Source organism: Dicentrarchus labrax, unplaced genomic scaffold (assembly GCF_905237075.1).
Source record: "Dicentrarchus labrax unplaced genomic scaffold, dlabrax2021, whole genome shotgun sequence".
Taxonomy (NCBI): Eukaryota; Metazoa; Chordata; class Actinopteri; family Moronidae; genus Dicentrarchus; species Dicentrarchus labrax.
In genome coordinates, this window is record NW_026136720.1 from 33,496,501 (window position 1) to 33,522,329 (window position 25,829).

At 40.8% G+C, this 25,829-nt stretch overlaps 2 protein-coding genes across 2 annotated transcripts; both read right to left on the reverse strand.

Moving 5' to 3' along the window:
• Nucleotides 1-13: 13 nt before the first annotated feature.
• LOC127353129 (NLR family CARD domain-containing protein 3-like) lies at nucleotides 14-11,602 on the reverse strand. Its single transcript, XM_051382149.1, has 9 exons — nucleotides 11,500-11,602; nucleotides 10,861-10,974; nucleotides 9,641-9,680; nucleotides 9,319-9,550; nucleotides 7,438-9,241; nucleotides 5,241-5,414; nucleotides 2,379-2,552; nucleotides 1,306-1,352; nucleotides 14-747 (listed from the first exon to the last, which is right to left on the reverse strand). The coding sequence occupies exons 1-9, from the start codon at nucleotides 11,586-11,588 to the stop codon at nucleotides 206-208; spliced, it is 3,216 nt and encodes a 1,071-aa protein (XP_051238109.1). The 5' UTR covers nucleotides 11,589-11,602; the 3' UTR covers nucleotides 14-205.
• A 3,606-nt stretch (nucleotides 11,603-15,208) lies between these two features.
• pgap4 (post-GPI attachment to proteins GalNAc transferase 4) lies at nucleotides 15,209-25,829 on the reverse strand. The gene is made up of 2 exons (XM_051382173.1): nucleotides 25,738-25,829; nucleotides 15,209-21,512 (listed from the first exon to the last, which is right to left on the reverse strand). Exon 2 carries the CDS (start codon nucleotides 21,294-21,296, stop codon nucleotides 20,094-20,096), a length of 1,203 nt encoding a protein of 400 aa, XP_051238133.1. The 5' UTR covers nucleotides 21,297-21,512; nucleotides 25,738-25,829; the 3' UTR covers nucleotides 15,209-20,093.

Below are 25,829 nucleotides of genomic sequence, written 5' to 3' on the forward strand. Positions count from 1 at the left end.
ACCGCAGTCCAGTTCCAACCTGCAGCCTTTTGTTGATTATCATTATTATCTTATCACATATTTAAAGTTATTTCAAATGATGTACATGCAGTCATTTACCAAAAACAACATCAACATTGGATTCATTACAAGACGTTTTCTCAAAAATGTTTGTTATCGGACTGTGCTTGTCAGCAGTGTTTCTTACAGGAGGAGACTCTCCCTCCTACACTGAACACAGAGACACTGAGGAATCAGACCAGAACCTGAACCCAGGAAAAAGAAGTTCAGTGAATGTGGTGTTGAAGGTGTGGAGGTGGATCAGTGTGTCAGAGGAGACTCTGTAGAAGGACAGAGTGCCAGCAGGACAGTCCACATACACTCCTACTCTGTTAGAGACAGAGGAGGAGGAGGAGGACGAGGGAAGGGCTGTTCTTCTGTTGTTGTACCAGACAGAGTAACCATCAGCATAAGAGCAGTAAAGACTCCAGGACTGATTATTTCCGCCAAACCTGCTGTCAGCACTGTCTCCTCTCCTTCTGATTCCTCTGTAACTCACTGATATATAAACCCTTCCTCTCCACTCGACCTCCCAGTAACAGCGACCAGTCAGACCATTGCTACACAGCAGCTGAGGGCAGACATTAAATCTCTCTGGATGATCAGGATATGACTGCTCCTCTATTGCATATGTCACCTTCCTGTTGTTGTCAGACAGTTTGAGGTTTCTGTTCACTGTGTTTGTGTCCACTGTGAGTTTACAGGAATCTGATGGAGAGAACAAGACCCAATACAGCAGCAGTTTATCATCTAACACAGCTGATGGCTTTATTTGTTGCTTTATTAACAGACTGACTGTTAATTAGATCAAAACTTCACAATGACTCATCTGTTTGGATCTTCTTTCAAACTGACTGCAGATACACAACTGTTGTGTCTACTGTTGTTGCTGTCCATCTGTCTGTCTGTTTGTCTCTCTCTATCTCTGTATGTCTCTCTCTCTCTCTCTCTCTCTCTCTCTCTCACCCCAACTGGTCGAGACAGACGACCACCCACCTAGAGCCGGAGGATCTGTCCTAGGTTTCTGCCTTTTAACAGGCAGTTTTTCCTTGCCCTTGTCGCCAAGTGCTTGCTCATGGTGGTACTGTTGGGTCTCTGTAAATAATGTTATAAAGAGTTCGGTATAGACCTGCTCTATTTGAAAAGTGTCCTGAGATAACTTCTGTTATGAATTGGCCCTATACAAATAAAATTCAATTGAATTGAATTGAATTGATTGAAACTACTTTAACATGTTTTCATGAATCAAAGTGAACACACACTTACACTTCCTCAGACCAGGTTTCAGCCACTGCTCTCCACCGTGTTCCACCCTGGAGGAAGAAACAAAGTCAGAATGAACCTTCAGAAGCTTCCTCATCAATGATCTCCATAAATCTCAGATCCACCATTAAGACAAAACAGGTGCATGTATGAAATTTGTTTCATACATGCTCAATTAAAGGCTAAAAGAGAAGAAATAAACTATAACTCCCAACTCTCAATTACTGCCTCAAATTATGAAGCGTATTTGCACAAGTTCAAAATATTCAATTTATTCATTAAAATATTTAACTTTGTCACTTTTTTTTTTTTTACTTTTAGGATTAAAAGGTGCATTTATCTTCACTCTCTCTTCTCATCTTCTCAACCTGTCTGCTGCAAGCCTCAGAGGTGCACCCAGAGTACTATGATACTACTTCATATTTATACAGAGAGTGGACAGAAAAGGACATTGCTCGGAGAAAAGAAAGACAGGAAGTTGGAAAATATGTGTCTGTTATTTGATTCCAGCTATCAGTTTTACTTTACTATGAACTAAGTTAGCATAGCCCTGATCAACCAAACTCAATTTAAAAAACAAGCATTTTAAATGTCGGTCTGTCCGACAATGTATGATTTCAGACTTTTTACAAGTTGCCATCATGATGTAGTTAATTCGGCATCCTTTTGATCTGTTTATTGCAATAAATTTACAGCAAAATCTGTTTATTTTGGGCTCATACCACTGTAGTAAGCTATATTAAAGGGCAAGTATTTACTTGCATTATGAGCATGAGTAATATGATCAAAACACACAGAATAGCTATTAAATGGACCTTAAACTGAGATTGTCAACTGCTGTTTCCAGCTTGTGAAGAATGTACCTCTTGATGAGTATGTATTCTGGTGTATTTGCGTCTGTGATTATATGTGTTGTAGGAATCTTTAAATGATCAACACCAGATCCTGGTCTGATATCAGTGGGGTCAGGGACTTCACTGTTATCAGCAGTGCTGCTGGTACAGACTGTGAACCAACAGTCCTCAGATTGTCAGTGTGACAGAAACACTGTGTGAGCTCTGGTTGTCTGTTCATACCTGAGAGTGTCCAGTCTCCAGTGTGGATCCTCCAGTCCAGCAGTCAGCAGCTTCACTCCTGAGTCTCCTGGATGATTGTAGCTCAGGTCCAGCTCTCTCAGATGGGAGGGGTTGGATCTCAAAGCTGAGGCCAGAGAAGTACAGCCTTCCCCTGTGATCATACAGCCTGAAAGTCTGGAGACACACACATTGATATTTAATTCACTTGAAATGAGCTAAATGACGATACATTGTCCAGTCCACTGCTTTTACATTGTTACTGAACCTTAATCTGCAATGATATATATGTGTGTGTATATATATATATATATATATATACACACACATATATATAATGCCGTTTAGGAAATTAATCTTTGAATATATTGAATGAATCCTTGAATATATTGAATGAATCCTTGAATATATTGAATGTCAGTCAGCTCGGAACCTTGTGGCGGCAATACTGAGCAATGAGGACATTATTAACTCATTGGCAAGTGCTTGTATGGGCCAAAATCCTCCTGATAGTACCCGTGCCCAATACCGTTCTCCTGACGAAGAAGTTCGCTCCCTTTTTAATCGTGGCAGGCCGACTACAACAGGCCTCAGGCAAAATCCTGACGCATAATGTTCTTTCGGCAATGTTTTGTTGAACATTATTACTCATAAGCACTATGAATGTCGCAATAATGGAAATATGATCCTCAAGGTGACGCGATATAGTCTCCAAACTGTTAGTGTCATTTGGAGTACAACCTGTAGCAAAAAAGTTTTCCAGTTCAAGAAAGTATTGGAATATTTCAACTGATGCCATGTTGTAAAACCAGTGAATTCAGAAGGCTATCACTTTGATGAAAAGGATACAACTAGGTTTTGAATTTCATTCTGTATTCTCAATTTTTTTATCAGTATATCCAAGCTTCATTCCATATATTTAAAGATTCATTCAATATATTCAAGGATTCATTCCATATATTCAAGAATTCATTCAGTATATTCAAAGATTTATTCCATATATTCAAGAATTCATTTCATATATTCAAAGATTCATTCAATATATTTAAGGATTCATTCCATATATTCAAGAATTAATTCAATATATTCAAAGATTCATTCAATTTATTCAAAGATTAATTCAATATATTAAAATATTCATTCAATATATTCAAAGATTAATTTCCTAAACGGCATGCCATAATATATATGTATATATATATACATATATATATAAATATAAGGGGCAGCCCAACAAGATGTAACTGACACAACTCTGACATATTAACAACAGTTGACGTTGATTGCAAATGTCTTAGCAAATAGCTGGATACTTCTGCGACAATCTACCAAAGATAGCACAGTGGAAAAGACTAAATATCTTTTAGCAAACATCTATGAGATCACAAAAATATCTTTTAAGATACAGACATCTCCACTGGGAACATGATGTCACTTTTTGAGCAGCCCTCTATATCCCTATCAATCACACAAACACAGGACGAGAGGGGGTCTCGTCCTGTGTTTGTGTAATTGTCTGCAGGTTTGCTGGAGTCAGGATGCTGGTAACTGTTAACTCTGGGCAGTTAAGCTGTCCCTTGAGGAACTGGTCAGTGGGTGGAAGGTGCTACACTTACATTGTATGGACTGACCACAAGAACCTTCATCCAGACCACTAAACATCTGAATTCAGTGGCCTGTTATGATTTGGCAAGATACAATTAAAACTGAATTGAATTAAACAGAATTTAATTGAACTGCAATTTCCAGCAAGCCTGGTGGGCATGGTTCTGTGGTTTCTAGGAAGATCAAGCCAGACATTGAGAACTTTAACTCCAATAACTTCCAAAATGGTTCACTTCATTCCTCTCCCCAAACTCCGAACCTCCAGAGAGAATGCAGAACTGTTGGTCAAACATATCCTTCATTTGGACAGAATCCCCACTGGCATCCTTTCTAATTGAAGAACCCAGTTTTCATCCCAGGTATGAAAATCTTTCTGTTCTGCCCTTGGTATTAATTAATTAATATTATTACTTCTGAATATCATCCTCAGTCCAATGGCCAAAACCCAGACAGGGTCAACAAGGAGATGGATACTGCTTTACGCTGAATGAGCATTACCCATCCTCCTAGAGCACCCAGCTACCATGGGTGGAATATGCCCTCAACACTCTTCTTCTGGTATGTCACCCTTTGATTGCAGTTTTGTTTATCAGGTTATCACAACTTTATCTTCCCTTGAAACCAAACGACTGGTCTGGTTTAATCAGTCTCAGGAACAGTTGGATGACTCAAAACCTTCTAAAATTGAATGAAAGCTAGTCAGAAACAGTCTTGGCAACCTGTCCACCCTCAGTAAACGACATGTAAAAAACCTTGGTGTGATATTTGATTCCGCCTTTAAGTTTGACAAGCAAGTCAATGCTGTAGTTAAAGCTAGTTTTTCCAAACTTGCATCATTGCCATAATTGAGCCATTTCTCTCTTTCAAAGATCTCAAGAAAGTCATCGACACATTTATATTCTCTCGCCTGGAACTCCCTGTGCACTGGAATTCAGTCATCCCTGTCCCAACTACAGCTGGTCCAGAACGCCGAAATACAAGTTATATTTCTTTGTTGGTCTGCCACTATATGAGTGGCACCTTTTATATTACACACTTATTTGAGCAGAATTAATGATGGTGAATATTACCTTGTTGCAAAGGTAAAACAATTGAATTGAACAATGAATCGTCATTCTCAGAAATCCCTGGCAAAAATTTGTTCCACAGTGGTTTCAATTATAATGTATATAGTTAAGTTGGGTTTTATATCACAGCTTGTATAAACTTGTATGACAAGCAATGTTTAAGTGCTTATCTGTTGGAAAAATTTAATCTGACCTGAGATTCTCCAGTGTACAATGTGGGCTTTCCAGAACAGCAGAGAGCAGCTTCACTCCTGAATCCTGCAGGTTGTTGTTACTCAGGTCCAGCTCTCTCAGACTAGAGGACTGGGAGCTGAGAACTGAGGACAGAGCTTCACAGCTTCTCTCTGACAGATTACAGCCACTCAGCCTAATGGAGAGTTAGAGATAAAGACAAACACTGATACTAAGGTGATGAGTTAAATAATAAAGCATTTGTCTCAGGTGACGAGACAAATTTTTTGACAATAACTCTTTTATTTTTAATGGCAGCGTTAAAGGACAATTCCGGCGCAAAATGAACCTAGGGGTTAATAACACATGTGTACCAAGTTCGTCCGTTCTCTGGGATATGTTTTCATGCTAATCGAACGTTACCAGTTTTAGCACAAACTGCTAATTACCTTATAACGCTAGTCAATGGGGCACAGAGTAAAGTGAAAAGCTATTTCTAGACCACTAACAAGACTCAAAATAGCACCACACTTACACGGTAGCATAATGAGGGCCCCTACCTGTAAATCGAAGCACTGAGAACTTTGTAAGTGTACAGACAGTTTATGAAAAAGATAGTTTAGAACAACAGTAGCGTTCACGTATACAGGCGGGCGCCATCTTGGGAAAACAGTCATGCGACCAGTCAAACTCTCTGAGATGTGAAGTGAATCTCGCGTGAAATTTTGTTGCCGGAAGAGGCGTTGTACACGTGAGATGTGAATGAATCAGAAGGTGCGAGGAAGGTGAGTGAACAGTACAAGTGCATAGTGAAGAGAAGAGAAGAGAAGAAAATGGTTCCTGTTTGGGCATTTCCCGGCTGCAATAAGAAAATGAAACGCTACAATCCGGAAAGTTTTCACAGACTTCCTCTGCAGGACAACGATACGTTGAAGCAGTGGCTAGTCGGATTCCTAGGGGTGGGCGATATGGGCAAAAAATAATATCTTATTATTTTTGGGGATTTTGGCGATAACGATAATCAGTCGATATCCTTTAAAATGTGATTAGAATTGTCTGAGTTAGGGCTTGTGTCCACCAAACGCGTTTTTAGTGCTGAGAGCGCTCAAAAACTCATTTTCCAAGCGCCCAGCGGTGTTAAAAGTTGAACAGATTTCAACTTGAAGCACTAAAAAAGTATTTTCGAAACTAAACCATTTCCATGCCAGAGAGGTAGACCCACGTCTCGGCACTAAATCATCTGAAGTACCGGTAGCTTCAGGGACTGGAGATGTTTGCATTGTCTCTCTACCATCACAACGCGCTGCTAAACTGTTGCAAGGAGGATGCCAGCGAGAGGTCACGTGATCACGTCATGTGCTGTGTGACTGAATCCTGCCATGCTGTAGAGAGCGTTGCTGCACCGTGTATTAAGTGGATGTGAGGAGTTTCCGCGTGCGTTTCAATATTTTTGGTAAGTAAGTAATTTAAATACTCGATAATGGAAATTTGCACATCGTCAAAACAACGATGACGATATTATCGCAAACGATATATATCGCCCACCTCTACGTATTACACGTCGATGTCGAAACACCGGTAGAAACGCTGCAAGAGATGGACTACCGCGTCTGCAGTAACCATTTCGACAAGGACGACTGCATCATACCCATGTTGCTAAAGATTCACTTCACATCTCAGAGAGTTCGACTGGTCTCGTGACTGTTTTCCCAAGATGGCGCCCGCCTGTATATGTGAACGCTACTGTTGTTCTAAACTATGTTTTTAATGGACTGTCTGTACACTTACAAATGTTCTCAATGCTTCGATTTACAGGTAGGGGCCCTCATTATGCTAGCGTGTAAGTGTGTTGCTATTTTGAGCCTTGTTAGTGGTCTAGAAATAGCGATTTCTTTTCACTTTACTCTGTGCCCCATTGACTAGCGTTATAAGGTAATTAGCAGTTTGTGCTAAAACTGGTCACGTTTGATTAGCATGAAAACATATCCCAGAGAACGGACAAACTCGGTACACATGTGTTATTAACCCCTAGGTTCATTTTGCGCCGGAATTGTCCTTTAATCTGTGAAGCTACAATTAAATTGAAAAAAACTATTTGCAGGTTTTCACTGGATCAATCAATTTGTTGCCTAAACTATCAGTTAACTAAGACATTCATTAGTTGAGAAAACCTATACACATGTGATACAGTTAGTATCTTCAGATATCTGTGCACTTACAGAACTTTGTTGGAGGCTTTGACCACTGGCAGCAGCCTCAGAAGAGCCTCCTCTGAAGCAGAGTATTTCTTCAGGTCAAACACGTCCAGATCTTTTTCTGATGACAGTAAGATGAAGACCAGAGCTGACCACAGAGCAGGAGACAGTTCATCTGTGGAGAGTCTTCCTGATCTCAGGAACTGTTGGATCTCCTCCACTAGAGAACGATCATTCAGTTCATTCAGACAGTGGAACAGATTGATGCTTCTCTCTGTAGAAAGATTCTCACTGATCTTCTTCTTGATGTACTCGACTGTTTCCTGATTGGTCTTTGAGCCACTTCCTGTGTGTGTCATCAGACCTTGTAGGAGAGTCTGACTGGTCTGCAGTGAAAGACCCAGGAGGAAGCGGAGGAACAAGTCCAGATGTCCATTTGGACTCTGTAGGGCCTTGTCCACAGCACTCTGGTACACATGTGTTGGTTCAGGATTGTCTCTAGATAGTTTAGACCCTGGAGAGATTGATTGTTCTTCTGCCAGCAGATTGACTCCAGAGTTGATGAAGGTTAGATGGACATGAAGAGCCGCCAGAAACTCCTGAACACTCAGATGGACAAAGCAGAAGACCTTGTCCTGGTACAGTCCTCTCTCCTCTTTAAAGATCTGTGTGAACACTCCTGAGTACACTGAGGCTGCTCTGATATCGATGCCACACTCCGTCAGGTCTGATTCATAGAAGATCAGGTTACCTTTCTGAAGCTGCTCAAAAGCCAGTTTTCCAAGAGACTCAATCATCTTCCTGCTCTCTGGACTCCAGTGTGGATCTGTCTCAGCTCCTCCATCATACTTGACGTTCTTTAGTTTGGACTGAACCACCAGGAAGTGAATGTACATCTCAGTCAGGGTCTTGGGAAGCTCTCGTCTCTTTCTGGTCTTCAACACATCCTCCAGAACTGTAGCAGTGATCCAGCAGAAGATTGGGATGTGGCACATGATGTGGAGGCTTTGTGATGTCTTGATATGGGAGATGATTATGCTGGCCCGCTCCTCATATGTGAATCTCTTCCTGAAGTACTCCTCCTTCTGTGGATTACTGAACCCTCTGACCTCTGTCACCATGTCAACACACTCAGGAGGGATCTGATTGGCTGCTGCAGGTCGTGTGGTTATCCAGAGGCGAGCAGAGGGAAGCAGTTTCCCCCTGATGAGGTTTGTCAGCAGCACATCCACTGAGGTTGACTCTCGAACATCAGTCAGGATCTCATTGTTGTTGAAGTCCAGAGGAAGTCGACACTCATCCAGACCATCAAAGATGAACACAACCTGGAACTCTTCAAACCTGCAGATTCCTGCTTCTTTGGTTTCAGTAAAGAAGTGATGAACAAGTTCCACCAAGCTGTACTTTTTCTCTTTCAGCACATTCAGCTCTCTGAAAGTGAATGGAAATGTGAACTGTATGTCCTGGTTGGCTTTGTCTTCAGCCCAGTCCAGAGTGAACTTCTGTGTTAAGACTGTTTTCCCGATGCCAGCCACTCCCTTTGTCATCACTGTTCTGATTGGTTCATCTCTTCCAGGTGAGGGTTTAAATATGTCTTCACATTTGATTGTTGTTTCTTGTCTGTCTGGTTTCCTGGATGCTGTTTCAATCTGTCTGACCTCATGTTCATCATTGACCTCTGCAGTCCCTCCCTCTGTGATGTAGAGCTCTGTGTAGATCTGGTTCAGAAGGGTTGGGTTTCCTGCTTTAGCAATCCCCTCAAACACACACTGGAACTTCTCCTTCAGGTTAGACTTGAGTTGACTTTGACAAACTGCAGCAGGAGTTCCTGAATAAAAACACAACAATCAGTGAGTGGATGTTAGTGTTAATATGAGAAAAGTTGAGTGTTGAAAATCCTCTTACTGCTCTGCAGACGGTCAGCCAGCTCCTCCTGCTTCATTCTCCTCAGGAAGTGCAGTGTGATCTTAAGAAATGCTGCTCTGCTGCTCCTCCTCTGCTCTTCATCCTCACCACCCGCTTCATTATCATTATCCTCACTCTGCCTCTCTAAGCATTTTGGGTAATCTGGACTAAGAACCTTCTGGATGTTTTTCAACTCATTCCTCACAAAAGTGAAAATGTTCTCCTCAAGATGCTGGAAAAGAATAGAATAATAATAGACAATGTGTGTTAATTTTATTGAGAGCCGTTTGGAGGGTAAAGTTGTGGTTGGACATTTACATACCATAAATATTGACTCCAGGTCTGTTGGATGCTGCTGAACTCTGAAGAAAACAGGAAGCAATGGGATGATCAGCAGATACACATTTTAGCTATGTTGCTTTTAGGACAGTTGCACACAGGAAATGGGATAGCGCTAATTAGATATAGTTCCTTTGGACAGGTGGACTGGTGTCCCATTTAAAAAAAAGGGGCTGGGGGTGTGCTCCATTTATTAGGGTATCACATTACACACCCTGGGTAAGCTTATGCAAAAAAAGAGAATCTGGTAAAATCTGTAATTCAGGAAGAGAAATGCAGATTCCATCCTGGTTGTTCATAGCCAGCTGTTAACTCTTGCAAGCATCCTAGAGGACTCATAAAAGTTTTCTCATTAAATCAAGTGCGTTTGGGGCACCCTAGCTCACCTGATAGAGCTGCTGCCCCATTCCCAGTGGCCATGGGTTGGAGTTTGACCCTGGCCTTTTACTTGTCACTCTTCAGTGGTCTTAAAAGTCTAGATGCCTATGACCTTGTCCCCTGGGGTATTTTGTTGGGGATAAGTTAAGAGCGTGGAGTACTAAGGCCATTGCTATGAGCCATTCTGTCCTCTGGAGTGACAGTTTGGTCTGGATTCCCCACCAGGGCTGTGCATTGTCCCATATTCTGCTTATTCTGCTCTTGGAAATTGAAATTATTGAAATTCATATAGAAAAAAATCAACAGGCACAGTCCAGTATGGTCACCTCAAGATTGCATTTCATGACTTTTGCAGTGTGACGTGGAGATAATCGGAGTCAAGTCTAACTCATGGTACATTGGGATTGATTCCAGTTCCAGTATCTCAGAGTGTGGTTCACAAGTGAGGGCAAGCTGGAGCACAAGAACATTGGTGCCACATGAGCATGAATGCATGCAGTGTATTGATTATTTGTTCATCTACATTCATAACTTTTGAGACAGGGTGTGCCCCTCAGATATCTAAAAGGAACACAGAGAAGTGCAGGTATCTTTACTTGTTCGGGTATCTGACTAGGATGATTTCTGATGGTTTTCAGACAGTTTTCAAGGCACTTAACACTTAATAAAGTATTTCTGATTCTGATTCTAATATCAAACAGGTATTCCATATCTCATCTGCCCTGGAAGTGGGGATTCCTTACAAAAAAACAGACAACATGGCTAGAGGCCGCCATGACAAGATTTTCTGTTTTAAGGACAAACTCATCTGGTTTAAATTCGTACCTTTCTTCAAAAGAGTGCTGTTCATCTCTGAAGTCATAAGGTTCAAACATAGAGCGGTCACTCTTCATGGATACACAACTGGGTTCAGGAGAGCCTGGTCTCTGCGAAAGAACACTGATACAAACAGATAAACCATCACACCATTCAAATCTTCAACTGCATATTCACGGTTCAAAGTATCAAAAAACTAACTTGCAATCTTAATACTCCAGGACACAATGATATTTAGCCAATAGTGTTCATCCGTTTCCAGTTTAAGCATGACAAAGACAGATCCATACAGAAAATGTTTTATGTGGAAGAATGTTGAATGTTTGAATGTTGTATGTACTTGTACTTGCTGTACTTTTTCAGCTATTCACTGTGGCTTGCATTATAACTACAGAAACCACAGGATCACTACTATGCTACAAATGAAACGTTCCTCCAACAATTACTATGTTTGAATTGTATGTTACATGATGCAATGTAATGGGAATGTTCCCTGCTAGCTGGGACTATAGTCTGGTCTGTGCTGCTGTTCTGGGCATCAACACAACACACACAGAGCTTTGAGTGAGATCAATGATGGCGCAGTGATCTGAGTGCTGAGCTGTGACATGGAGAAGAGTCATGGACAGTTCGAGGTCCTCATCTCACCTCTGAGCTTTGGTCCTTGTGTCATGTTCTTCACACAGAGTGCTTTTAGAGGGAGGGACTCCCTCCTCGGTCTCCTCACACTGATTCATAGCAGAGCCCACACCTTCACACAGACACAACAACATGCTGTCAGAGCTCACACATTATTAACATCCTTCCTCTTAGTCACATGACAGACATACAGAGCTCTGACTAGAGGAAACTACATTCACAAAAATAGTTGTAACAACAGATTATGTAATCATTTGTGTTGTTAGGCAGACAAACTACAAAAACTCTCTGTCTTAAAGTGAGGACTGACGCACCCCCTAACTCAGCCAGTTAGGAGAAAAGCAAAGGGGTTAACAAACTTATAGCCTGCGGATGTTTTGTGACTATGAACCCTGAGATCAGTCTGACTGACACTAGTAGTTGTACACACAGTACTGCAACCTAAAACGTGCACAACACAACCACAACAGACAGACGACACCATAGACGTCAAAATGCCTTAAACATTACTTGATCCTCTGTGACTGAACACAGCCGCATGCGCCCCCCCAGTCTGATCTCCTTCATCACACTGTCATCATTCAAACAACCTGAAACAGTTCTTCAAACCAAAAATACATAATGGGGTGCCCAGATAGCTCAGTGGTAGAGCTGGTGACCCATGTGCCGAGGCTGGGTCCCTGCTGCGGCGGCCCAGGGTTCGAGTCCGACCCGCGGCCCTTTGCTGCGTGTCATCCCCTCTCTCTGCCCCCCCGTCCATCCTCAGCTGTCGCCACAATGGAAGGCAATAAAAAGCCCCCAAAAATACATAATGATGTCATACAGGAACATTTTCATTCGAGGTCTGATAGTAAAGAGAATTCAGATCCACTTACTCCAATTATGTCCATGAATGTCCGTCAGTCCAGAAGCTCACTCATGTCCGGATCAGGTCTGTGTAGAAACAAATTGTTAGATTTATGTCAGTGTGATTAAATGCTTCAATAAAAACTCCACCCAGCTATTTAAACTTTATAAACCAGTCTCTACCTGCAGCACAGGATAAAGTTCAGCTTTTACTGTTTTATCATGTGTTTATCAGATGATATCACATAAAATGATAAATGCTGTCATCTACAGCAGCTGACCTGCTTTTATTAAAGCATGTTGTTTCTTTTATACCAACACAGTTACTCTACCAAAGAGAGGTTTACCAAACATCCACCAGTTAATGAAAACTGTCAACCTGAAGAGACACACGTTCAATACATTTTAATTTAAAGCAAAAATACAAAGGTATTAGCATCAAAATGTAGTTAGCACCTTTAAAACAAGATGGCGCCCTAGTGTGTTGCTGCGCATTGTTTTCTCTTGTTATATTTTTTGATCGTGATTATTAAGCCAAATTCCTCGTATGTGAAAACTTAGTTGGCAATAAACCTGATTCTAAAGTAAAAATACTCAAGATGTACAATGCTCCATATGATATAGTGAATTCTAATTATTGAACTCGTGTTCAGCACTCTAGTGTTGCAGATTGTAAATGTGGTGTTCATTTTATTGACTTTATATTTGGCTGGGGATCAATAAAATCTTATCTAATAATAGTAATAAAAATGACCTTCAGAACTGTTTGTCCAGCAGAGACCTCAATAGAAACAGTCAACGTGTGCAGAGGGAGGAGTTCTGCTTCCAACAGCCTGAAAAACAACAGCTGATCAGTCTCCTCACCTTAATGTTTGATTGTCTCCTGACAGTTTAACACTGCTCCTTTATTGTAGGTTAACACGCCTGTGAGGGAGGGAACGGGGAACAACAACTGCATTTCAGGAGAAAAGGTCACGTGACTTCCAACATTCACAAATAAAAAATGTACCTGAACAAAAGCACTGGAGGTGAACGTTATTTCAGGTTTAATATATTCTATTATATCAATAATATAAAGAGGTGAAATATTGATTACTCTTTATTTCACTCTTAAATGTGTATTATTGATAAATTCTCTCTCTCACTCTCTGGAGCTTGTGTAACTTTTAATACAAAATATAAAAGAAAGTAGATCATTAATTGTATGAACAATGTTTTAAAAGAAGGAACCCTTTTAAATGTACACCTTAAATGATGTAAATTGGAAAATAAAGCTAATATTTGTGCTCATATTGAAGCCCAGACACAATAAAGCTACAACTATTTTCTAAAACATTTCCATGAGCTTCAGCTCTTCACAGGAAGTTCGGATGAAAGCTCCCACAACCCACAGACTCGAGCTCGTCGTTAACGAACCTTTATCACGTGACGGAAACGAGACGAGACGCAACGTAAATGGCGGTCATGTGACGGAAACTATAATCAAATAAATAACACAATATTGTTGACGACTAAAAACGGACTAAATGTGGTTTGCAAAATAAAAACTCTGCTAAAATGTCTCTTCATTTTCGTTGACCAAAACGAGACGAGACGAAATGTTCTAACGTTATTTTGTCTCATTATTATTATTATTATTATTATTATTATTATTATTTTGAAATATTTCTGTTTCCTGAGTCTCGGGGCTGCATCAACGCACTGCGCAGACGCATGCGACGTCACTTCCTCAAGCTGCAGCTGCGGTGTGTTAACGTTAATGACGTCTCAAGAAACAAAGTGAAGTTGACGTCATTCCTCATTCCTCTGTGTGTTGTTTCCTGTCGGTGAACTGCACTGTATGCAGTCTGTGCTTCCCCTCTCATTGTATCTCCAGAAGGTCCCAACCATTTGTAGTGTTATATCTTTATGATGCAAAATCTGACTTCAGTTTCCAAGCAATACAAGTCACACACACATTTTCTCTTTTATTATGTCATTGTAGCACCTTGTTTCTCTTTAAGTTAAACGTTTCTGGCATTGTCATTTGAAGCTATTTTATTTATTTATTTTATTTAAATTTATGTGTGTGTACTTTTTACATGTTTGGTAGGTAAAATAAATATATTGTAAATTCAAATCAGTCTGGAATTGAATGTATTCTTGAGTCTATAAGGTAACAATAATATAATAATAAGATAACCTTGTTTGACTTGAGGAAATGTTGGTTTTGTCTATACTATACTATGCTAGGTACTTGTACTATATTAACCGGGTTAAATAGAATTGCATTACTAAAAAGAGACTAAAATACAAGTTTCATTGACTAAAACTAGACTAAAATAGTCATGGATAATTCTGACTAAATAAGACTAAAATGCTCAGACTTTTAGTCGACTGAAACTTGACTAGACTAAAAAGAGTACAAACGTTACTAAAACTAATAAAAACTAAAATGACAGTTTGACACTAAAACTAAAATTAAAACAGGCCGCCAAAAACAACACTAGTCCGTGGAGGATGTCGAGGTGCGTTGAGGATGATTATTCTGCCGTTGAATTTCCTCTTTTCAGCTTCGGCTCTTTTACAGACGCTGTGGTCTCTGCTTCCAGAATTTGCTGTATTTAGTGGAATCCATTTTCCCCTCCACATGTGCAATGTTTCCTGTGCCAGTGGCTGCAACATAACCCCACAGCGTGATAGCTTTTTTCTTCCTGTCTGAACTGTTAATGTGGGTAAATCAACCGATGTTGTGTGTCACCTGTACATGCTTTGTCCTGTTGAACCAAACACTAAACAGCTTTGTTCATCTCAGGCATTTTCTTTCACTCCGACTTCCTGTCTGATCGACAAGAAGACGTCACTGCTGAATAAAAACCTCCTGACAACCAAGTGACTTTTGACAGCGTGTTTTATTTTATTGTTTTAAAGGTAGAAAACAGTGTAAACAGTCGATTTAAATTCAACCCAAAAAATGTGATCTTGGAACAGAAAAAAAGATTTAATTTGTGTCTTATGAAGGTATTTCAGTGCTTTCATTTTGAAAGGTCAGATTTAACCAGCACATGTTCATCAGAATCAGAAGAAGACCAGTCATTGTCCAGAGCTCATTTATATATATAATATATATATTTGCCAAAATGTCAAATAATGTAAGAAATAACATCAAACTTAACATGAAGAGAAAAACATTCAAACTTCACACAACTCAAACTAAACTTAAATGTTTGTGCTGCAGTGTCCCGATATTTTCTGATTAAAATACAAAATAAAAGCATATGTATTGTAGGCATGGAAGAAAACCCAAATCAAACCAAAACCAAATCAAAACCAAGCTGAAAACAAATTTTAAATAATTTACTTACTGAAGAAATGAATGTAGAGCTCCAACTTAAACAAGCAGGAAAACTGAGGAACTTGTCAAGTTCAATAAAATGTTCTAATTGCAGCTCTTTGTACAGACTCGGATCATGTGTCTGAACATTTCCATCAAAATAGAAAAGATATTTTGAACTTTTTATCAAACACTCAGATTCTTACTTTATATTATTAATGATATAAAATAATTTAACTCTGTCCTTATTTTTTGATATGTTTGTACTGAAAGTGCAATTTAATGTTGAAGTCAGAAATCATGTAGAAAATAGTTTTCATCAACAATAATCCATCTGAATTCAGTTTCATGTTTTCATATATTTCATCTGAGCTGCTCAATTAATATGTTTTAAAATGACTCACATAGTGCTGTTCATACATATCTGTCCAAAATAAATATTCACTCAAAACAAAGACAGTATTTGTGATTTGGAGGCCTGTAATAAAATCAGACACAATTTAAGTAGTGTTGTACAGAATGTATACATAAAGTGGATGTTTTATATTAATAACAGCATAATTCAAATTACAAGTCCCGAAGGAGCAGAAACCTTATTCTGTTTTTGTGTCAGTTCTTCATTATTATTATTTGTCTGCTGCAAAGCTCAAATTCCTGTGAGCTGGAATGAGCTGGAAACATTAAACTTAAAAACAGGAAATGATGTGCTTCCTAAAAAACATGAGCCCAGACAGCCAGATGGTGGCGCTATAATTAAGGCCCAAAAATTACATTTTGGAAAGGCCACGCCTCTCACACCGTTAGTCAGACTGAAATTGGATGCACAAGTCCAGCTCAATGTGCTCTGAGAAAATAAAGCCTCTTGGACCACTAAAGTCCACCAGCAAACAGCCAACCTGTCCAAAGGTAGCAAAACCCAGCACCCCTAAAGCTCGAAGAATAACACGTTATATCTGGTTCATTTAATAAAACAACGTGTAAAGATGGCAAACAGTCGTTCAACAGGGTATGTGCCGGACTATTTTCTGTTGGCAGTCAGCGAGGGAGGAATCCAGGAAGTCACTGGTCCCAGCCAACAAACAGACTGGAACATAACCCAGAGGAAAACCACAACATGGCATTTTTACACTTTGTTTTTTGTACATGTCGAACTTTTACTTTAAAATATGTGTACATGAAATAAACGTAGTGCAATGTTAATCAGTCATTTTTCTCTGCAACACAGCAGGAATTAGAATATTTTAACATCCCATCAGCATTAAAATTCTGTTAACTGAAGACGCAACTGTTTCATTTTAAGCTGCCAACCATGTTTTAAACAACAAGAAACATAATATTAATCATATGGTTGCTATTTGATTTTGTGAATCAAACTAATTTGGCGGGTTAGAGCCGACAACAGGACTCAGTTTGAGTTCCTGAATTTTAACTCCAGTGTATCCGGAGAACAAAGGCCTGTTGGTTTTACTTTGGCAGCTACTTCCTGTATCTCTATTCACTTAATTATTAAAGTATGTGCAAATTAAATCCACTCAAATATTGCAACGGATCAACTTTAGTCATTTCAACCCGAGCTGAATCATGGGTAAATATTCTGTTATAATTATGTTCAATGCAAAATCATTAAAGGCACATTCAGTGATACAGGGTGGTCAGCGAGACGCTTGGTTGGTCTTAAATAAACAGTCGGACATTTTAGCAAATCCTCTCAGTGTCTGCTAATGCTAAGCTAAGCTAACATTAGCGGCTCAGTCGTGATTTTTCTTTGGGGATGTTTACACGGCAGTAACCCCAGACAAACTGGTCTCTCTTTACCAAACACTCCTTCTACCTCACAGCTTTTGCTCTTTTCAACGCTGAAAATGGAAATCTATTGTTTGAAAATACAAACAGTATATATATATATATATATATATATACGACCTTCCCACAAGACTCTGATTTTAAACAAGTATGAAGGAAAACAGCCAGGTCGTGCCACTGCTCGGTAGAGCGCATTCATGTTGAGGTAATGCCAGTGTGGTTCTGCTCTAGTAGTTGAATCTCCAGCAGCTCGGAGCCCAAGAGTGGAAATATAAATATATATATATATAAATGCCCACTTACTACATCAAGTGCTGAAAATGCTATTGAATGTGTACATTTGGATTAATTTGTGCACGAGTATATAAACACCAGGGCTGCCTATTTCTTTTTTCCTTGGAGGGTCAGAACTGAAACTTAATGGTTGGCTACGGCCAACAGTAAACGCCTGTTGAATTCTGAAAAATGCAAAATGGAACTAGGAACCCCAGTTCCCTTTGTTGACCTACTTCCTACTACTGCGGCGCCAACCCCGATCACTACTGCGCACATGCTGGCTCTGGATGACGTCACCACCACGGTTATAGATGTATCTATTGATGTATACAGAGACCTGCACAACAGACACTGTCAGCTGACCCCAAATAGTTTGTTCTGTCACATTCTAGGTTGATCATCTCCAACCTCTGACCTTTACCCTAATATTTATGTTGTTTTTAACTTGCCCCAACATGCCTTCAGGCCAGAGGGTTGGTAGAAGCTATGATTGTCTGTGCACACAATAGCATTTTCGGGCGCTTCTTGTAGTAAAACGTGGCCTTGATATATACATATTTTATTTTTTTCTCCTGATGGTCTCTCTGGGCCTCAGTAAGCAGCAGTGCTGCGTTAATATCGCTCTGTATCACAGAGATGGTTGCTCACTATTTTAAAATTCTATTTTAATATAATGAAATTACAAACATTGGTGTTAAAGAAAAAGGCCACGATCAGAAAGACGAGATATTGTCTTGTCCTCAAACATTAAAGAGACTTTCTCTGTGAATCCTGGCCTTGTTAGATCCACTGAGACTGGACTACACACAGGGACTGCAGGGCGGCAAGACCCAAAATTTGTCCCATAAAAGATGTGTTCACTATTTTTCAACCGCAACCTCACTGCAACAGAAAGCTAGTTTCTGATATCCATGGCTGATGATCCATGATTGTTAAGCTCCAATTCATCTCTTCTACTACTGAGGGCACTCCCTTTTCTCATTTAAAGCCTTCTCTGATATCTGTCTGGGTAAGGTCTGGGTGTACAGACAGTGAACAAATCCTTTATAAATCTCACCACTTTCATCATCACATGGAACACGCTGTTGTTCTAAGAGTTGTCTTCGGGTGGATGTGGATCACGGTGGACAGCATCTGATTATTTTTAAATTGTGTCAGGCAGCAGAGAAGCAAATAACTCCTCAGCTGAAGTCAGCACATATGATGAAAGAAGTTTTCCAGCAGCGATGACATGACTTGTGGTCCCAAACTGAACACACAGCACACTGAGAGTGGTTTATGTGATTTGCTGGTGAGAAGATTCTACCAACCACAATAAAGTTGAAGTGATTTCTAGATTTTACTATTGAGACGACAGTATCACAGTGTCTACACTACCTGGGTAGATCACTGCTGTCTGTGCTGTCTGTATCTGCACCGGGGCTGGGTACTGACCTTCAACACTTTTATGGCACCAATTGAATTAACAATTACGATAAGGCGTACATAAAAAACAGTTTTCATGCATCTTTTGCCATGAAACTGCAGGACAAAGTGAAAATGTCCTTCTCTTGTGTAATTCATTACAAATAAAATGCAACTTGTTCCAGTGAGAATAAAATCTCCAAAAGTTTGGTGACGTATGGCTGAAGGTTTTGCGTGGGGGACTGCTATGGAAAAGTTGCAGTGATTAGACAAAAGGTGGCGCAGAATTCACAGGGATTTGTGAAAGTTGCATAAATTGTTGTTAATTGCAATGTCACAACTTCCTGGAAAAACTGATTTCATCACAAGGCCACAAAGTCATTTCCTTCTTTTACTTCTTTGGTTTATGCAGACTAGACGCTACAATGGCCTGTTGCCATTACTGTTATTAATGCTCATTCTGACCACTTATTTATAGTTTTTATAAAGACCAATACTGTACAGATATTCGTCATTTCCCAGGTCTTTGAAAGAGTACCATAATTCACCTTTTACTAAAATTGATATTGATAAAAGAACCAGTATCAAAGACAAGGTATCGTCCCAATATTGGAACATTTTTAACGAGGAGGCACAATATTGAGTGTAAGTCACCTGGGTAACACCATCACCATACGTAAGTGCGTAAAAAATAAATAATAAACTTTGTGTTGTGCTAACGTGCATGTAGAATAAGTAAAGTCTAATAGAAGTTTATCTGTTCTGTCAGACATGATTGAGATGGATGAATGAAGAAGATAGTTTTCACCTGCAAATCACCAAACCAACACTCACTGAGTGATCAATAGCTCAGAAGGGGACATATCAGAAAAAAAAGTAGAACCAAGTGAGGAGGAACCTGATTAAATCCAGCCTTGTTGCATTGAGTTAGCAACCTCCAGCTCCTCCTGGCTCCTCCCTTTCAGAGGAGTTTGGGCCTGGATGGGTTAGCCCTGACCGAGGAATAGGCCCCGATGTGGGTGATGAGGTTGGGTTCCACGCTGTGAGACTTTTCCCCGGGGATCGTCCTCGCCATCTGATACAGAACCATGTCTTTGGCGTTGCCCTTGATGCAGAACGAGCCGTCCAGGTAATCGGCTGCCCTGAGAGAGGCGTTGCCGGGGAAGAGCATGGCCGGGGTGCAGCACTCCGTGGCCGGGGAGACAGTGTAGAGCTGCGGGGAAAGTCTCCGCACTTCCAGGAGGTAGTGCCGGCCCAGCAGCTCTGCAGCAGCCATGAAGTAGAGAGTGAAGAAGAGAAGGTGGCCGGACGAGAACGTGAAGGAGAAGGAGAAGGGGTTCCAGTAAGGAAAGGTGAGCAGGAGGGCCGTCGCTGCGACCAGTCCAAGTCCCACCCACTCCAGGATGCGGTAAGGCTCAGGGTTCCAGTAGCGCTGCAGCCTTTCAGGGTGATACAGCTTTATGTAAAGAGTCTGGAGGGCAAAACGACGTGACAGCAGGTCCTTTACGACTGTGAAAAAGTCCTGCCTCGGCAAAGCATCGTCTTCCAGGACAATCATGTTTTTGGGCTGCACCAGCTCCCATCCTTTGCGAATACAAAAGACGTAATCCCTCTTCTCCCTCTCAAAGGTGTTGATTCGTTCCCTGTTCCTCTGCTGCTCCTGGGGGGAACGCTGAATTACCTTGAAGTGGGTCTCCAGCAGTTTGGCGTCCTGGTTTTCCTGGGGACCGCTTTCTACGTCACAGACCAACACCTCTGCACACCGCTGCTCCCCACAGCCTCCCAGAATGCCACTCAGTCTTTGCATCACCTGGAGCAGGTAATGGAAGTCCCGCCCCTCGTTCCGCCTGGCTGTCACCACGATAACCAGCAGCTCAGGATGCGGGGCGATGTCACTGAACCTAGAAGACACCGCCACTGCACCTGCACTGGAAGTTCTCTGCCAGTAGTGCAGAGCGTCTTGGCCTCGGTCGAGGCTTTCACGCAGGACCTCCTCACTCATGGAGTCCAGGTACATGGACCGGATGAAGAAGTAAGAGTAAAGCAGCCGATGGCAGCACAGCGGGAGGACGACGCAAAACGTGATGACAGACAGGACGAGGGCTTGGGTGATGGTGCTGGACCATCGCAAGTGCTGAGTGAAGAACACTTTCCATCGAGGCATTGGTCAAACAACTGGCTGGAACCACACAGGGACTAACTGAAGGAGGTCAGGAGGTCAACATTTATGGTGTCCCAGCATGCAGTTTGCTTTAGAAAACCCTCAACAGTGAAACCTGATGAGTCCGCTGGGAACTGATAGCTCTGTGGAAAATGAGTCAGGTGTTGGCACTTTGTCTTGTAAACAGAGAGGTGGTAGTTTCAGCTCGGGCCTGGTCGTCTGTAGAAAGAGAGGAGAGACGTTATTTTTTCTCATTCATTGCTATCAGCTGTAAATTATATCACATGGAAACGCATGGCCCTTTCTTTCACACCAGATCCAGTAAATGTCTATTATGTCTCATTTAAATAATTAGGAGTAAAGGTTCCTCTTACCTAAATATAAAAACATATTTGTGTATTGAATTAATGTCGATAACATACAGATTAAAGGTCCAGTGTCCAGTCCACATTGAGGAGGATCTATTGTCAGAATATAATATTCATATATATGTTTTCATTAGTGTTTAATTAGCTGAAAATAAGAATCATTGTGTGTTTGTTACCTTAGAATGAGACATTTTTATCTACAGAGGGAGCGGGTCCTGTTCTGGCGGAGTCCGCCATGTTTCTACAGTAGCCCAGAACGGACATTTAGTGGCATCTAGCGGTGTAGTTTACCCGCTTAAAATTTAAAAAGAAAAATTTTTCTTAAACACTTGGAGTTTTCTTTTAGGGACTTTTCACTACTTTCAAAGTTTTTCATACACTCTAGTTTCATTAGCATTAGCAGTTAGCTATGGCTTCTCCCTCTCCCTCTCCTCTGTCCTGCTCAGTGTGTCGATGTTCAGTTATTCCTCTGCCTCCTTTAAAGATAATGGTACCTGTATTAAATGTAGTTTATTTACTGCGCTGGAGGCGAGGCTTAGTGAGTTAGAGGAACGGCACCGCACCACGGAGATATCTTTAGCCGCTATAGTTAGCCAGCCCCCGGTAGCCAATGCGGTCCGGGAAGGTAGCTTCTGTTAGCTCTGTAGTTCCCCGGTAGTTCCGAGCAGCCGGGAAGACAGGGAGGCTGGGTGACTGAGCGAAGGAAGACTAGAAAGCCCATAGAACCGTCACGTTTCTATACATTTTCCCTCTCAGCGATACACCCGCTGAGGAACCACTCTGGTTATTGGCAGCTCCATAGTCGAAACGTGAGTTGCGAAGCCAGCGGCCATAGTTAAATGCATCCCTGGGGCCAGAGCGGGCGACATTGAATAAATTTAAAACTGCTGGCTAAAGGTAACGTAAATACAGTAGATTGTTATCACGTCGGCGGTAACGACACCCGTTTACGCCAATCGGGGTCACTAAGATTAATGTGGGTCGGTGTGTAATTATGCTAAGACAATGTCGGACACCGTGTTTTCTGGACCCCCCCAATGTGACCAGTGATGACATGTATAGCCGATGTCTTTACGCTGGCTGTCGGGTGGTGTAAGATGTGGGCTTCATTGATAACTGGAAGCCTTTTGGGGAAAACCTGGTCTGATTAGGAGAGACGGCATCCATCCCACTTTGGATGGGGCGGTTTTTTTTTTTAAAAAAAAAGGAAATTTTTTTTTTAAAAACAAAAAAATTAAAATAAGAAAAAAGAAAAAGGGTTTTTTATTTTACCCCCCCCTTTTTTTTTAAATTAAAACAACCAAAAAACCAAAAACCCAAAAAAATTTCTCTTTCCCCCCAAAAACTAAAAAAAAAAAAAAAAAAAAAAAAAAAAAAAAAAAAAAAAAAAAAAAAAAAAAAAAAAAAAAAAAAAAAAAAAAAAAAAAAAAAAAAAAAAAGAAATTTAATTTTAATTTTTATTTTTTTTTTTTTTTTTTTTTTTTTTTTTTTATAATTAATTTATTATTATGATATTGATTTACTTTGTCTTACTGAGACCTGGTTGTCCCGCGAGGAGTATGTTAGCCTAAATGAATCCACCCCCAGTCATATTAATACTCACATTCCTCGAGGCACAGGCCGAGGAGGTGGAGTAGCAGCTATATATGATTCGAGCGTTTTAATGGACCCTAAACCTAAACTAAATTATATTCTTTGAAAGCCTTGTTCTTGTTTTTCACCCAAACTGGAAAACACTGGCCAGTTCTTTTGTTATAGTGTCCGCTCTGGACCGTATCTGTTTTATATCTGATTTTCGAGTTTCTTCAGCTTAGTCCTTAAATCGATAAGTAATTATTGTGGTGATTTTAATATTCATGTGGTGTTGACAGAGCCTTAGTAATGCATTTATATCATTAATAGACTCATTGGTTCTGTCGGTGTAAATAACCACTCTTTTTTAATCCCTCTTGCCTTGTTTTATTATGGCATTGATATTGATTTATAGTCCATAATCCTTTCTTCTGCCTTATTTAGTAACTTTTGAATTCTACTATTGATTTAGCCATTGGCAACCCTCGCGATGTCTATCTGACAGTGCTGTAGCTAAATTTAGGAGATTCCTTCAGTGTTTAATTCAATGCCATGTCTGAATTTAACAGGTCCTATAACAACTTTAGTCCCTCTGAAATTGATAATCTTGTCGATAGTGCTACAGGCTCACTACGATCAACATTAGACTCTATCGCTCCTATAAAAGGAAATTCTTAAAACATAGGAAACTAGCACCTTGGTATAACCACCAAACCCGCCAGTTAAAGCAAATAGCTGAATCTGAAGGAATGGGCTCTCCAATTATCGAATATCGCTCAATTGGCAGATGATCTTAAGATTTTGAAGGCCCTCGTAATGCCGGGCCTTTCTCGCACTAATGAAGAAAATAAGAACAACCCTAGGTTCCTCTTCACACTGTAGCCAGCTGCGAGAGTCACGCTCTATCGCCCCCCTAAACTTAGTGTGACTGGCTTCTTCTAATAATTATTACTTAAAATTACACTGCCAGTGCCGTCGCCGTAACTTTGTTTTGACTTTAATGTACATGACCTCTGTCACTGGCTTGTTGTTCCCATTGGCTTTACTGTATGTTATTTTTATCGTTGCCGTTTAAGTGTGTATTAAACCCTAAAGTTACTCTTGACCCGGGTTTTGACTATAGCTACCGCCTCAGATTCTAGTGTGGTTGTCCTATAGTTTTTTGGATCGGTTTGCCGAGCTGGTTGTTATATGACCTTCTGACTGCTTCTGAATGGCTTGTCTTACTTGTATTATTAGATCTAGTGTGCATTTGACACCATTGACCATGATATTCTTTCGGACTTGGCATCATTGGCATTAAGGAACTCCTACCTGGTTTAGTCCATCGTACTCGTTTGTACTGTTGTGACCTCTAAATACTAAAGTTAGTCATGGGTTCCCAAGGTTCTGTACTTGGGCCATCCATTTACTTTATATATGCTCCCTGGCACTTATTATCTGTGTAATTTAGAGGTAATATTTGACATTTGATACCCAGCTGACCAGATCTTGTTTTTGCCATCAAAGCAATATTAGCAAACCGAGATCCGTAGTTTCACCTGTTGAACTGATGCTTATACGTCTTTATTTGCTCCCACATTGAGCACTGTGACACACTGTGTGCTGTTCATCGTCTGCAGTCAGTTCAAAACACTGCAGCCCCATTACTCACTAGAACTAATACACGGTCCAACATTAACCCTATCTGAGGTTCTTGCATCACAAAATTAATTTTCACTTTAAAAAAAAAAAGTATTAAAATCAGGATGATGTGAGCTTTTTTTTAAAATCTGGAGTCCAGTTTAGTGTTAGTGTAGTCCCCTCTGCAGGACTTCATTAGAACGCTGATACGTATTGCACTGAGCCATAATGCCATAGCAATCATATTTCCACTAATTGTGCGTCCCTCATTTAAAGCAGTGTAGGACAACACAAATGATCTCCAGGACTTTGGGTCATTTTAATAAAATTCCAGGTGTTTCCATAATGGAAAACTAGTCTTTACATTTCCTGGACGCACAGGAACCCTGAACAAATAACACAGGTAACACACTGTATAGAAATATCAGAGTGCATCCAGGTGTGTGGTTTTCCAGTGTCCCTGCAGTTATTACTGGATATAATGTGGACTATAGAGCCAACCCGGCAGTTGGAGGCAGGGGTTAACCCTTTGATTTCTGCCTGCCACCTGGTCCCGTTCACACAGTCCAGCTCATGGATTCAGTGTACAGACAGAACCCGCACTGTGCTGCTGGGTCCCGGTCTGAGGGGTTCCGGTCTGGGTTTAGACCTTAACGCGTCTCAGTGTGCTCGGACTGAACACAGACAGCCGGAATCGCTTTTACTGTGACAGTTGCTGCTGCTTCCGGTACAGTGTGTCAACCGTGTGTCCGACCGCTGGTCGCCGTTAACGGGCAGAAAAAACGCTCAGTAACGGTCAGTAACGGCAGTGTGGACACACCGCCGACAGCAGCGGGCTGTTGGTCAGCACATAGAAAGCGGAGGAGAAGAGGAAGACTCACGGAGAGCTGTGGAGCTGCTGTTATCTGCCGCTGGCTGCCATGTCCTCACAGGTACGGTAATGTAGAGCCGCAGCGAACATCGTAATACTGAG